General features: G+C 38.0%; 1 protein-coding gene across 1 annotated transcript in view; it reads left to right on the top strand.

Moving 5' to 3' along the window:
- LOC135214751 (nuclear cap-binding protein subunit 1-like) overlaps positions 1-14,105 on the top strand; it is a 365,385-nt gene extending 351,280 nt beyond the window's left edge. Inside the window, 2 exon segments of the mRNA XM_064249099.1 lie at positions 2,230-2,343; positions 12,850-14,105. Coding sequence (XP_064105169.1) covers positions 2,230-2,343; positions 12,850-12,963 — 228 coding nt within the window. The 3' untranslated portion in view covers positions 12,964-14,105.

Below are 14,105 nucleotides of genomic sequence, written 5' to 3'. Positions count from 1 at the left end.
TTTCAGATAGAGGTTTCGTTGTCCAGGCAGGGTACTTACGTTTTCATCTACAGTAGAATGGTTCAAACGTTTGCCTACAGAGTCTTTGGAATGCGATGACGGCTCGAAATGCTTCCCAGAAGGTGTTCAGAGGGATACAATAAAGAGCTAGAAATCAGGAGTCAATCCCCAATTTCAGCTCGGAGTCTTCCTTCGACTTCCAGGCTTCTTCCCTTCCTTCGGACAAGGATAGGGAAGATTCTGCAACTAGAAACCCCTTCAACAGGTAAGAAGAGATCTTCGTGGAGGCAAGGGAAGTACTCAAGAAGGATCCTCCTCGGAGGAAGACTCTTATCTCTCGTACTGTTAGATATCCTATCGTATATATTGGATGTAGCTGACCTACCCAATCACCTCCCCTTGCCGGAGAGGCCAAAAGCTCAAAGTGGAAGAATTCTTCCACCCTTCTCCAGTCTTGTGATTTACTATTGTGGATGTTCAGGACTTTCGGACAATGTAGCGCCACCAGGAGCCTTATGCCAAAACAGGCGTAAAAAACGCCAGAGGCAGAACAGCCCCAAGAACACTGGCATTGTCTGATGAGGAGAAAGACCGGGCCTACAACCTGACACAGATGCGCTAGATGCGAACATATCTGACAGGATAAGAGTGTCCCGTGGACATTGCCAGACTCCTCGAGACTCTACCAAGCTTGAAGCTCCGGCAGTAAGGGGAGGAGCCAACCAGGCGCAAGGCGCCAGGCAGGCGCGAGGTACCAGCCAGCGCGAAGCTCCAGCCAGGCGCGAGGCGCCAGGCAGGCACAAAGCGCCAACCTGGCGCGAGAGGCGCCAACCTGGCGCGAGGCGCCAGCCAGGCGCGAGGAGCCAGCCAGGCGCAAGGCGCCAGCCAGGCTCTAGGTGCGAATCTCCAGCTAAGGCGCGAGGCGTCAACCAGATGCGAGGCGCCAGACAAGCGCTAGGCTCCAACCAAGAGCGCAAGCACCAGCCAGGCGCGAGGTTCCTGCCAGGCTTCAGGCTTCAGACGGAGAGATCCATTTCAAGAAAGCCCTGGTCTTCTTTGAAACATGGAGAATCTTCTAAGCACTTCATAAGTGACTTGATTCCTTCAAACAGCTGAGAATTAAAAGCGCAGGAAGTGCGCGCTTTTGCAAATTCTTGTTCTTTACATAACAATATGTCATATAAGACATATTAGCTGTGTTGTACGGTAGAGGCAACTCTGTGTTGACTTCTCATTACACAAAGGATGTCAAGTTAACCTACGAGAGATCCTTCTCTTTTGGTTTATACGTTTCTGCGGATACGTTACTGGGATAAGGAGCCGACACTGATCCTTAACTTTGTGTTAAAGTTATTTAACTTAGTGAAATTATTGGGGTTTTTGAAAGGAGTGTGGGGATAACTCTTTTCAATTTGAGCGCGAACCCTCGTGTTAGGATCAGGTGATCGGGATCGGTGTTGCGCTCCTTCATAAGGTGTATTGTCATAGAAGTGGTTCAGTACCCATTGACAAAGTCCTTTCAGGCTCTGCCGAGTAAGCGGATCATACCCCATCGGCAGACCCACAAGAACTCTTGGCCACAGATCACATATCTCGCTAAAGTTTTCTTGAGGTGATGCAGACTCCTTGGCAACAGCCATATGAAGTCTACCACCTATCAGATAGGAACCAAGGTTTATTTATACCTACAACATATGTTGTTTACCTGTCTATTCCATGTTAGCTGTCTCTTACCCTCCACCAAAGGGTGTCAATCAGCTATGTATATATCTGACAGGTAAGTTGATTGTATGAAAATGATATTGTTATGATACAATAAAGTTTCATACATACTTACCTGGCAGATATATACGATTAATGGCCCACCCAGCCTCCCCGCAGGAGACAGGTGGAAGAGAGAAAATATGATAGAAAAACAGCAATGGTTCCTAATCCTGCCACCCAGGGCAGGACGGTAGATCACCTGACCTACCTGCAGCGTGTGCCGCGAAATTTGAATTTCTGTCGGGGACGACGGAGTCTTAGCTATGTATATATCTGCCAGGTAAGTATGTATGAAACTTTATTGTATCATAACAATATCATATTTATGGCTTCAGTAGTGAAAGGGTATGATTTGTTTTTGTTAGTTGGCAAATATTTTGATATTATATGTATATTTATATTTATATTTTTGCTCTGCTTTTATGAAAACTGAGTTTAACTGGTATATAATAATATTTATTTCAGAGGTTCATCATGATCTTATCAGAACATCTTGTGCGTTGTGATACTGATGGTCGAGACTTTAACACTCACTGGTATCGATGGACTGTTGGAAGGTTAAATCAAATTTTCATGATGGTAAGAACTGCTTTATTTAAAAAAAAAAAAAAAGTGTGAAGCTATCATAGTCTTGTGAAATTTTATGGAGTTAACATCAGCTCCTAAATTTTAGATTCATGATATGCAAGCCCAATGGAATATGTACTGTACTATTAGTAGCCTTTGTCCTTTTTTACAATAAAAAGACCAAGTATCAAACTGGTAGTTACTGATGACAGTAGCCTCCATCCTTCCCCCATAAAACATATCCTGTCAAGTGTAATCGTCTCTCATTTAATGATGCTGTCACTTTTTTCACTTTGATTGATAAGGCATGGCGGGTAGTGGCCATGAACTCAGTTACTCTGGAGCCTTGTATGTACGTATACTATTTTTAGATCATCCATGGATGCTCCTTTTAAACTCAACTAGACTCACAAGCATTGGAGTATGATGGCAATTAGTACTTTCCCCTCTGGTTCCCATTTCTTTAGAGGTAGGCCTTGGAATTGGTCTTAACTCATTTTTGCAGGGTAGTTGACATTATGTCTGTTAGATACCTGTAGTAATGCCTTTCCTTTCTTTGTAAAGGTTCAGCCTCTGCTGGGGATATGGCTTGTGTGCCTATTCTGTTTTGCACTTAGTTAATTATTGGTCCCATTGGTCCCTTTAGGATGGATAATGGTATTCCAATTACCAAATAATAAAAAGGTGCTACTTTTTGTGCCTTCTTAGGATAGATGCCCATTGCTGCTGTCAGATCAGCATTCATGGGGATCTTGGCCCCCAGCCGCCTCCTCATTGTCACCCTCGAGCCTTTTTCACAGTATTGGCCATCTTCTCATTGACTTTTCTTCTTCAAGTAGGCATTTTTGTGGCCTGGCATTTGTTCTTGGCTCCTTGAAAACTCTGCACTTCTCCACAGCAATAGCATTGTTATTTCCCCTTGATTTTCCTGATTTCCTCTCTAGAGGAAGTCTGGGGTAGTTTTCCATCAGTTTTTTTGTGAACATTGATGTGGGAGGTCTTACCATCCCCAATTCAAGTCTTTTGATCTGTTAATTCTTGCTTCACCTATTGCTTTATTTTTAACTGTGCAATTCTCCATCGCATAGCTTTTTTATTTGGCCTTTGTGCTTCCTGATTTTTTTTCCATGGGAAGTCTGGAGTAGTTTTCCATCAGTTCTGTTAACACTGATGTGGATTGGCTTACCATCCCCACTGCCCTCTAAAAAGTCTTGCAGTGTAGGAATTCTGGCTTCACCTACTGCTTTATTTTTTCCTAACACAGTTCATGCTTACTGTCTGTGAAAACTGCCCTTCTCCTCTGCAATGGCTTTGTTATTTGGACCTTGTTATTCCTGGTTTTCTTTCCATGGGAAGTCTCAACTAGTTTTCCATCAGTTCTTCTGTTAACATTGATGTGGGAGGGAATTACATCCTTTCTGCCTTCTACAAGTCTTGAGATTAGGGAATTCATGCTTCACCTACTGCACTGCTTTTATTTTTTAATTTTTTTCCCAACACAGGTTCTCTTTGATAATGTCGTAGAAAAAAAAAAGATCTTTTATTAACATTGGTTGTGGAGTGGTTTGCCATCTCCTTAGCCCTCTACAAGTCTTGTGATCCGGGAATAAATGCTTAACTTGCTGTTTTAATTTTTCCTAACACAGGTTCTCATTCTTACTGTCCATGCAAACTCAGCTATTCTCCATGGCAGTTGCTTTGTTATTTGGCCCTTGTGTTTTGTGATATTCTTTACATGGGTAGTCTGGGATAGTTGTCCATCAGTTATGTTAACATTGGTTTTGTTAGGGGCTTACCATCCCTTCAGTCCTCTACAAGTCTTGTGATCTGGGAGTTCTTGCTTCCACCTGCTGCTTTATTTTTTCACAACATGGTTCTCCTGTGTACTGTCTGTGAAAAACCGTACTTCTCCACTACAATGACTTTGTTATTTGGCCCTAGTGTTTCCTGACTTTTCTTTCCATGGGAAGTGTGTGGTAGTTTTCCATCAGTTCTTCTGTTAACATTGATGTGGGAGGGGCTTACTGCCCTTATACCCCCTACAGTCTTGTGATCTGGGAAGTCTTGCTTCACGTGCTGCTTTATTTTTTCCCAACAGGTTCTGGTTCTCCTTCATATTGCCCTTGAAAACAGCACTTTCCCACTGCAGTAGTTTTGTTATTTGGACCATTTTTCCTAATTTTTTTCCCATCTGAAGTATGGGGTAGTTTTCCATCATTTTGTCTGTTAATGTATAGGATGTGGGAGGGGCTTACTATTCTTTATGCCCTCTACTTTACCCACTGCTTTATTTTTTCCCAACATAGATTCTCTATTATACCGTTCTTGAAACCTGCACTTCTCCACTGCAATGGTTTTGTTATTTGGCTCTTGTGTTTCCTGATTATCTTTCCATGGGAAGTCTGGGGTAGTTCTCCATCAGTTTCTTCTGTTAACATTAGTTGGGAGTGGCTTACTATTCTCTCTGCCCTTTACAAGGTATGTGATCTGGGAATTCTTTACTCATGTTTTGCTTTATTTTTTCCAACATAGTTTCTTATTCATACTGTGCATGAAAACTTATCTTTCTTCACTGCAATAGTTTTGTTATTTAGCCCTTGTTTTTCCTCATTTTCTTTCCAAGGGAAATCTGGGTAGATTTCCATCAGTTCCTCTGTTAAGATTGGTTGTGGGAGAGCTTACCATCCCCTCAGCCCTTTACAAGTCTTTGTGATCTGGGAATCCTTGCTTTCACCTGCTGCTTTATTATTCCCAACACAGGTTCTACTTCATACTGTCCCTGAAAGCTATGCAATTCTCCACTGCAATAGCTTTGGTATTTGGTCCTTGTGTTTCCTGATTTTCTTTCCATGGGAATCTGGGGATTTTTTTCCATCAGTTTTTCTGTTAGCTTTGGTTGTGGGAGGGCTTACCATCCTCTTCCTTCTACAAGTCTTGTGATCTGGGAATTCTGGCTTCACCTACTACTATTATTTGTTCCCACATGGTTTTCCTTCGTACTGTCCTTGAAACTGCACTTCTCCACTGCAATGGTTTTGTTATTTGGCCATTGTGTTTCGTGATTTGCTTTCCATCTGAAGTCTGGGGTAGTTTTCCATCATTTCTTCTTTTAACATAGGATGTGGGACAGGCTTACTTTCCTTTCTGCCCTCTACAAGGTGTATGATCTGGAAATTCTTGCTTAACCTACTGCTTTATTTTTTCCCAACACAGATTCTCCATCATACGTTCAGTGAAAACTGTGCACTTCTTCACTGCAGTGGCTTTGGTATTTGTCCCTTGTGTTTGCTGATTTTCTTCTCATGGGAAGTCCTGAGTAGTTTTACAACAGTTCTTCTGTTAACACTGGTTGTGGGAGGGGCTTACTATCCACTCTGCCATCTACAAGTATTGTGATCTGGGAATTCTTGCTTTACCTACTGCTTGCTTTTTTCCCAATAGGTTTTCCTTCATATTGTCCTAGAAAATGCTGCACTTCCCAACGGCTGTCTTTATTATTTGGCCCTTGTGTTTACTGATTTTTTTTTAGTTCTTCATGGGAAGTCTTGGGTAGTTTTCCACCAATTCTTCTGGTAAAATTGTTTGTTGGAGGGGCTTACCATCCCCTGAGCCCTCTACAAGTCTTGTGATATGAGAATTCTTGCTTTCACCTGCTGCTTTATTTTTTCACAACACAAGTTCTACTTCATACTGTCCATGAAAACTCTGCACTTCTCCACTGCAGTGGTTTCTTTGTTTGTTTGGCCCTTGCGTTTCCTGATTTTCTTTCCATGGGAAGCCTGGGGTAGTTTTACATCAGTTCTTCTGTTAATATTGGCTGTGGGAGGGGCTTACCATCCTTTCTGCCCTCTACAGGTCTTGCGATCTGGGAATTCTTGCTTCATGTACTCCTTTATTGTTTCTCAATAAAGGTTCTCCTTACTCTCCTTGAAGACTCTGCACTTCTCCACTGTTGTGACTTTGTTTTATTTGCCCCTTTTGTTTCCTGATTTTCTTTCCATGGGAAATCTGGGGTAGTTTTCCATCAGTTCTTCTGTTACATTGGTTGTGAGAGGGACTTACCATCCCCCTCAGCCCTCTATGTTGCGGGTCTTTATTTTTATTTCTCTTCGTTATGTTTGCGTGGCGTACTTACGAGTTCTTATTCTCTCTCTTCTTCTTCTAGTTCTTTTCGTTGTTACGGGTAGTGGTTGAAAGGTTATTTGTCATATGGGCTAACCTTCATTTTTCACTCGTTACGGTTGAGTTTCTTTTCTCGTAGGAACCTTAGATTATTTATTCTTTTTTTTACTATGTCTCTCAGGAGTTCTTCTTATTTTCTTGGCATGGGAAATGTCCCGGGACTCTGGGCAAGTTAAACACCACTTCATAAAATTTGCTTATATTAGATAAAGTACAAAGTTCACTTTACACAATACACTACTATCACACTACAATGGAACAGAGTGAGAAGGAACACAGCCTCCCCGTATAAGGACTGGTTCTTGACTGAGTTTCTCCATAACTTCAAATGAAGTTTGGACCTAACTACTTCAATTTGCTCTTCCTCTATTATCCTTTAGGACACATCCTACTTCTTCATGAATGGCTTTCCTTACTTCCGGTGCCACCTCTAGATTCGTCTGATTGGTTTCGTCCCTCGACGGTAACCACCCACTGAAGGAGTCAAAGTTCATATTTTCTGATGCGGTTTGCAGTTCTCTGACTAACTTTTCTGTTTTGGAATTTTAGTGTTTATATGGGCCTGTGTGCCAGGGTCTTTATTTCGTCTTTTGACCTCAAGGGCATGGTTTTCTGCATCCCATGGTCCTCTGACGATGCATTACCCTGCTGTTCAGACAAAGTTGAAAATACTGTACTGTATCCCCATCCTTCCTGTCAGTCTTAATATTCTTCCAATGGCTGCTGTTGTACTTTTATCACACCAGGTGTGGCCATTGTCTCTGCTGCAGATTTTCTGTCTTCACTGTGTGTTTACCTTCTCTGAGGCCTGTCATTGTTTTAGTCATGTCCTTGCGTTTAGTATGGTGTTAAAGAACTTTTCTTTGTATTTCATCATCAGACAATTAGAACCTAGCATGTTTTACTTAAATTCACAGCTTTATGCCCTTGCCCTTCATGGCTGTTGGTGTCCTTCTTTGGATTTTCTTCCAATGCAGATCCACTGGTTATGAGAGTACCCAATTTCTCGAGATTCTTCAAAAGCACTTTTATTTAAGTCTCTTGATGCCCTATCAGGACCTGCCTTGTAAACATCCTATCTATCTCTGATTTACCTTTGACAATGATGTCTTCCTTCTTGGACTTATTGCTTCATCTTCATCCTTATTCCTTAATAGTGATTCAGGTTATTTTTTTTAATTGACAGTTTTCAAATAACAAAGTATGTTTTACACAAAACTATTCATCCTAAATTTAGTGCTGTCTTCTTCCCTTCCATGATTTCTCAGATGGAAGTTGCCAGTAGAAAGGGGAGCATAGTATATAAATACATTGAGTGGGGAGAGCTGGCTGAGCATGCATAGTGGAGCCTTTCTTTTTGGAACTACTGTACTTTCTTCTTGTATCTGGATGTTGAGTATTTGTATAAAAACTTTTTTTTATTGTAAACAAAAAGTTTTTGTTTATCTTTAGGGCCTATTTAAATTCTTCACCTGTTATGTGGAGCCTTTAGTCCATGTAGACCAGCAGTTTTTTTATATATTATGATGCCCTGGGGAAAATTTCCTGGATGCTCTAACATGTGAATATTATTTCCATGAAACACTGCCTTAGCCTCGTTTGCATATGACTAGTGGCCCACCTTTCATAAAGACTTGCATTTGATTGTGTTTTTATGTACAGCAGTTGGGATTCTTGGATCTTCATACCTTCCTTCCTGTATAGGATGTGAAAGCAAGATTAATTATTAAAAGTAATTCTCTGAGTCTCCTTTCTTTTCTTACATTGTGATACGCCTTGTAAAATTTTAACTGCTTCTTTGTCTTGGTGGCTGAAAGGAGTGGTTTTGTGGCAGCATAATGAGAGTCCAAGCTCCTTTTGCAGCCAGTGTTTCAAGGTCTGACACAGCAACCAAACTGGGGTTCTCTGCATCAAAATCTTTGCTGGGATTGAGGGCCACTTTGTAATCATCCTTTTAGTAACGTCATGCTTCTCAGTTCTCTTTCTTGGTCTTTGATGTCGGTGACTAGTTGTGTTGGTTTGTTGTTACTATATCTGGGTCGTCTGGACATGATTCAACATGGCAAGCATGAAATTAGAGGAAGGCCAGAACCAAGGCAAGAGCAATCAGTTCCCTTTTTTCCTACTTATCCAATACATACCGAGTTGCTAGGTGAGGCAGACAGTCACAAGTCATAGACACCCATGTTAGTGCCAGATGTATGAAATACACTGATAAACAGAAAATGGCACAATATGGCATCGAAAATTGCAGACCTTTGGCACTAGACAGCCCCATTAAATTGGATCGTCGCTAACCAAGTCCGCAGATAACCAGGGACTGCCTTAAAAGTAAAAAATTGGATTGCTCTTGCTGGAACATGAAAAGTCTTCTGGCATATTGCATTCTGAAAAAGAGGTTGTGGTCGAAGATTTTTCTGGTGACAATGTTTATGTATACTACAGTATATACTGTATTTGATTATTAAACTACTACCATGGCCAAAGTCCTGGTATGAATGCATCATTAATGGCTTCTGCATTTTGTCACTTTATATTTGTTAATGTCCTTAATTTGCTGTATTCAGAAAAGGTATTGTAGCTTTTAAATTTTCCACTGATCTATTCCTTCTTAATGTATGTATACAGTGGTCCCCCAGTATTCGCGGGGGATGCGCAGATCCCCCCATGAATAGTCAGAACCCGCGAATAGTTGGAACCCCTAAAAATTTTTATACTTAGTTTTTTTATAGTTTTATCACAAGTCCATTTTATGATGAAATTGATAAAAAAAAAAACAGGAATTTGTGGATATTTCTCATAGAAAAATACCGCGAATATGCAAATTTTCTGTGAATAATGAGGGGAAACGTTCCTGAGAGAAATCCGTGAATACGGGGGTCCACTATATACGTATGTTTATGTATGTATGTACAGTAGCTCACCGAGATAACCGATAAAAGCATCTGAGCCTACACTAATGTAAAAGAAACTCATAAATAAACTATATTTACACTCGACCCTTTCAACTAAAGTGCTTATAACTGCATATTTTAACAGTTCACTACCTAATTTAATAGTTCAAACATAAATGCATCCCAAACCATATTCCCAAAATACTTAGTCACCATACATTACCCCTCCTTCAGTTGTTACTCTTAAGTATATGTAGTAATACCCCGAACTTATACGAGGTTAGGTTCCAGACATTAATCCCCGAACTTACGCGAGGTTAGGTTCCAGACCCCCTTGTGCAAGGGGAATTTTCACATAAGTTTTGCACGATCGGCCAACTGATGTATTTTTAGAAGTGTTCTTAACAACTATTAAGAAATTCTTTAGTCTGTCACTTTCTCTTTGTTCTGAAATTCCTGAGAGAGAGAGAGAGAGAGAGAGATTGTCATGAAATTAGTTACTGTAATTTCATGTAAAAGAGAGAATATTATGTAAAAATCATTGACCGCTAATAGCAACACCTCCCTCCTAGTCACATTACATGACATATTTGACAGCTCTGGACTTCAAGCTTCTGGTGGAGTTAAAAAGAAAGATGAGGAGGAAAGAATTTTTTATATGCATCATTTTGTAGTTACAGTTATTATTATTATTATTTGAAAATATTAATAAACATATGCATGTACCATAAAAATTCTCTCATCTCAGTAAGAGAGAGAGAGAGAGAAGTGTTGTTATTACTTAAAAATGAAATGGAAAGGTTATTTCTTTAAAATACTATCTCATATGAATTTTGTAATTACAGTTATATTATTATCATTATTAATCTCAGTAAGAGAGAGAGAGAGAGAAAAAATTGATATTATATTTAGTGTTATTTAACTTACACATAAAAGCTTGAACACTTATAAATTACATAAAAAATTAAACAAACAATTTTGCAGGGTTTCTCCAGGATTCGATAATGTGTATGCATTCACATGTCTGTGAAATGCTTGAGTATGATGATTAGGTTTCAGTGAAAAGTTTGCGCTATAATGAATTCACACCATTGGAATCGTGTAAGATTGAGGTATTACTGTACAGTAGACCCCCAGTATTTGCAGGGGATACGGGACCAGGGACCCCCCCACTCCCGACGAAAATAGTTTAAAATCCACAAATAGTTTGCTACCCACCCCTAAAAATGCTTATACATGTAACTGCCTATCTTGAAAGTTCAAATACAAGATGTATACTTAACATTCATCCTACATCAAATATACATTAAACTATTATCCTATTACTGTATTAATCTTTGAAATTCTATTATTAATAATAATTTCAAAGTCATCCTAAACATTAGTACCCTTAAAATTATATACTTACATACTTCTAACTCCAGCAGAGAGAGAGAGAGAGATTTTTTCTCTTATTACCCAAGAATATTAATGTTAATCTAATTGTCTTTACTAGACAACTTACAACAGAGAAATTAAATTTTTTTTTTGTCTTCCAAGGATTTATTACCTTTACTATGCATTTTTTAAACACTATGAACACACACAAACAGTGTGCTTGTGTTTTAATACCAATTGGTTAAAAAGGCTCAAATTAGCAGTACGCATGTATCTTTTCTGAGAGGCATTAAGTAATGTGACATATTTGACGGTCCGCTCTCCCCCCCCAGCTTCACAACTTTTAGGAAAAGATTCAGGGATTAATTTTGTTTCTTTAAAATTTTTAAATAACTTACTGTAGAAATGCATAATTATTGTAATAACAGTACATTATTATTATTATTGTATTATTTAATCGTAAAACTTCTCTCATCTCAGTAAGAGCGAGAGATTTATTTTTTGTATTTAATGTTATTATTTAATCATATTAAAGTTAATGATAATATCATAAAAATGTACTTATGAAAATAACATCAAAATACACTTAATGAGTATTTCCCAATGAAAAAGTCGCAAATAACTTATAGATATGTTCCACAGCGAAATCCATGAATAGGCGAGTCTGCAAATCTTGAGAACATGAATGGTGGGTTTATTGTACACCCCTAAGTTGGGTTTTAAAATGTGTGCATTACTTTATTGTAAAAGCAGTAAGTATGATTTCGCAAGTCGTGACATCACTTTTACATATATTCCAAAATTATTTACAGCTGGCCCTTTATTAGACTTATACGTATATTCAGCCTCAGCAATAACTTGCAGCTTTAGTTTTTGAAGGATGAATGAAAATTAATATAATTTTTGCTCATGGAAGTTACCATCGACAATCAGAAAGTTTGAACAACTTTTGCACTTGATAGTTGCGGTAAATGGAGCATCATCATAAGTTGTATTGAGAATAATGATAATTTTAATAAAACTGTGGTTTTATTATATCTAATCATATTACATGTACTATCATCATCATCATCGTATGACAAAATATGAACAGAGCAATCATGTACCATTTGCATTCTGGTTTTGTTTAGTACACTCTTAAAAGCAGCTGATTGCATTTTACCGACATCATCACTGTGTTTAGTTGCCGAATGAAACTTAATTCAGATGTTTCTTTCTTAAATTATCAAATCTGGGTTTAAAAATTGCAACTACTATTTTATTTATAAATGCAGTAAATTAAATGAAGTACAAGTGTGATTTTGTTTCAGGCGTTGCTTTTGCCTCCAAATTGTTTTGGGGTTTGCTCATTATTCATTTCTTAAGCCACAGCTATTATGCCTGCTGCTTCAAGTTAATGCCATACTTTCTTAACACCTTCTCCATGCGTGACAGATGAATAAAAATGTATTTTATTTTTATTTATGGAATTACTACATTGAAAATAAGCAAGTTTTTATTAAGACAACAGTAATGCAACTTAGTAAACGTGTGTTAGTTACAGTAACTAGCATCAGCTAACAGCTTATTGTTAATACTGTTGTTCATGTCATAAGTGGTTGTTTATTTCCAGTGTTTGTCATGCAGTAGCAATGGTTACCAGTAGTAATATAAATTGTAATGAATTTATACACAAGACAAAAATTTGGTAAGCCTGGTTGAATCTGATGATTTGCACTTAACCTACTGAACTTTTGCTCCTAGGCCTGTTAATTAGTTAAAAGCTAACTTGCAGAAGCCTTACTCGTGAAATCTATAAAAAATGAGATATTCATAGGAATCCTAGCCTAGTTTAATCTAGATAAAAAAAAAACCTGCACATTAAGTATATCCACACACAATCAAACAAAAATGCATCTGTCACTATCTGGAGGCAAAAACCCTCAAAAAGTTATATTTCCATATTGCACCGATATATCCGTAAAATATACTATGGTCAATTATCTTGGTGTGCTACTGTATGTATGCATGCATGCATATTGTCAGGGAAGTTATTCTTACTAATGCAGTATTTCTTTTTTTTCAGCACAACACCCAAGTAGAGCGATACAGTCAAACATTGAGTACATTGCTCTTCACTCAAGATTTAGACCCACACATTCTTGATGCCTTTAATCAGTTTATTGCATTGCGTACATAAATCCTTCAAAAAGGACCCTGTTTCCTGTTTATACTGTATGATACTTGGGTATTTTTGTTACTTTTTTGTGGCATGATTATGCCTCCGGTACATTAGTGGATGTTTTACTGGATAGGCAGAAGTTGGCACTCTAGATAATAAGAGTTCAAGTAAGTAATTAGGAATTATTCATATTTTATGAAATATTTTCTTATATTTAACCTATTAATTGAGATAATATAATGTTTAGGTTATTGATGATTTCTTGGAATCACAGCTTTGAAAGTGTCATTGTAGCTGCTTTTCCTCATATTGAATTCTTGCTGTTAGCTAAATTATTATCATCACTATCATTAGTGATGTTATTTTCACAAGAAAGAGCACCATTGCTCATGAGAATGACGTTACTGTCACATTAGCTTTTTCATATACTCCAGATCTTGAAATTTACTCGTAGGTAAATGCACGAGATTAGTTGAAAGTTGCATTAATATTAAGATATTGACAGAATTAGCACAATCTTTCACTCTATGATCATCAGTAAAGCTTTTGCTTCATGGTGAAGATTAAATACAATGACATTTGCTGGATTGAGATGCAAGATGTATCCCTTGCCTTTGTTGCTACACTAATGGACAACACTTAAAGGTACTCTCTTTTCATATCTGCAATAGAGTTTTTAATTTGCTTGTATACAGAAAAAAAGGCCTTCCTCAGCCATCTGTTGACAGAATCTCATTTTGTGGAAACAGCTCAGTAGATGGGGAAGATGATAATTTTCTTTGTGAGGCTTTGCTTAAGGCTTATATTATTTTAATGACTTTTTGAAATTAAAAGATACATGGATGTACATGGACGTTCTTGATGAGGGCTTATATGAAAATGGATTTTTTTTTTCTTCAAGATAAATTTAAGAATGATATCTAATATAAGACATTTCCTGATTATATCATCTGGTGTAATTTTCTGTTACATAATATATGATGTAATTCTCTGTTACATGGGTGTAGTATCCTGTACTTGCGTATATTAATTGGAGATGATTTTGATTACGATACTGTTCTTAATTTTTCTAAATTTATATGATGATAAGATGTTAATTATTTGAGCCACTACGTATCATAAGTGGTTAATTTGTTCACTTGAATACAGCCTAATATTTA

Source organism: Macrobrachium nipponense, chromosome 46, assembly GCF_015104395.2.
Source record: "Macrobrachium nipponense isolate FS-2020 chromosome 46, ASM1510439v2, whole genome shotgun sequence".
Lineage (NCBI taxonomy): Eukaryota > Metazoa > Arthropoda > Malacostraca > Decapoda > Palaemonidae > Macrobrachium > Macrobrachium nipponense.
Note: the sequence above shows the minus strand (reverse complement) of the source record. Positions and strands in the feature narration are given on the sequence as shown.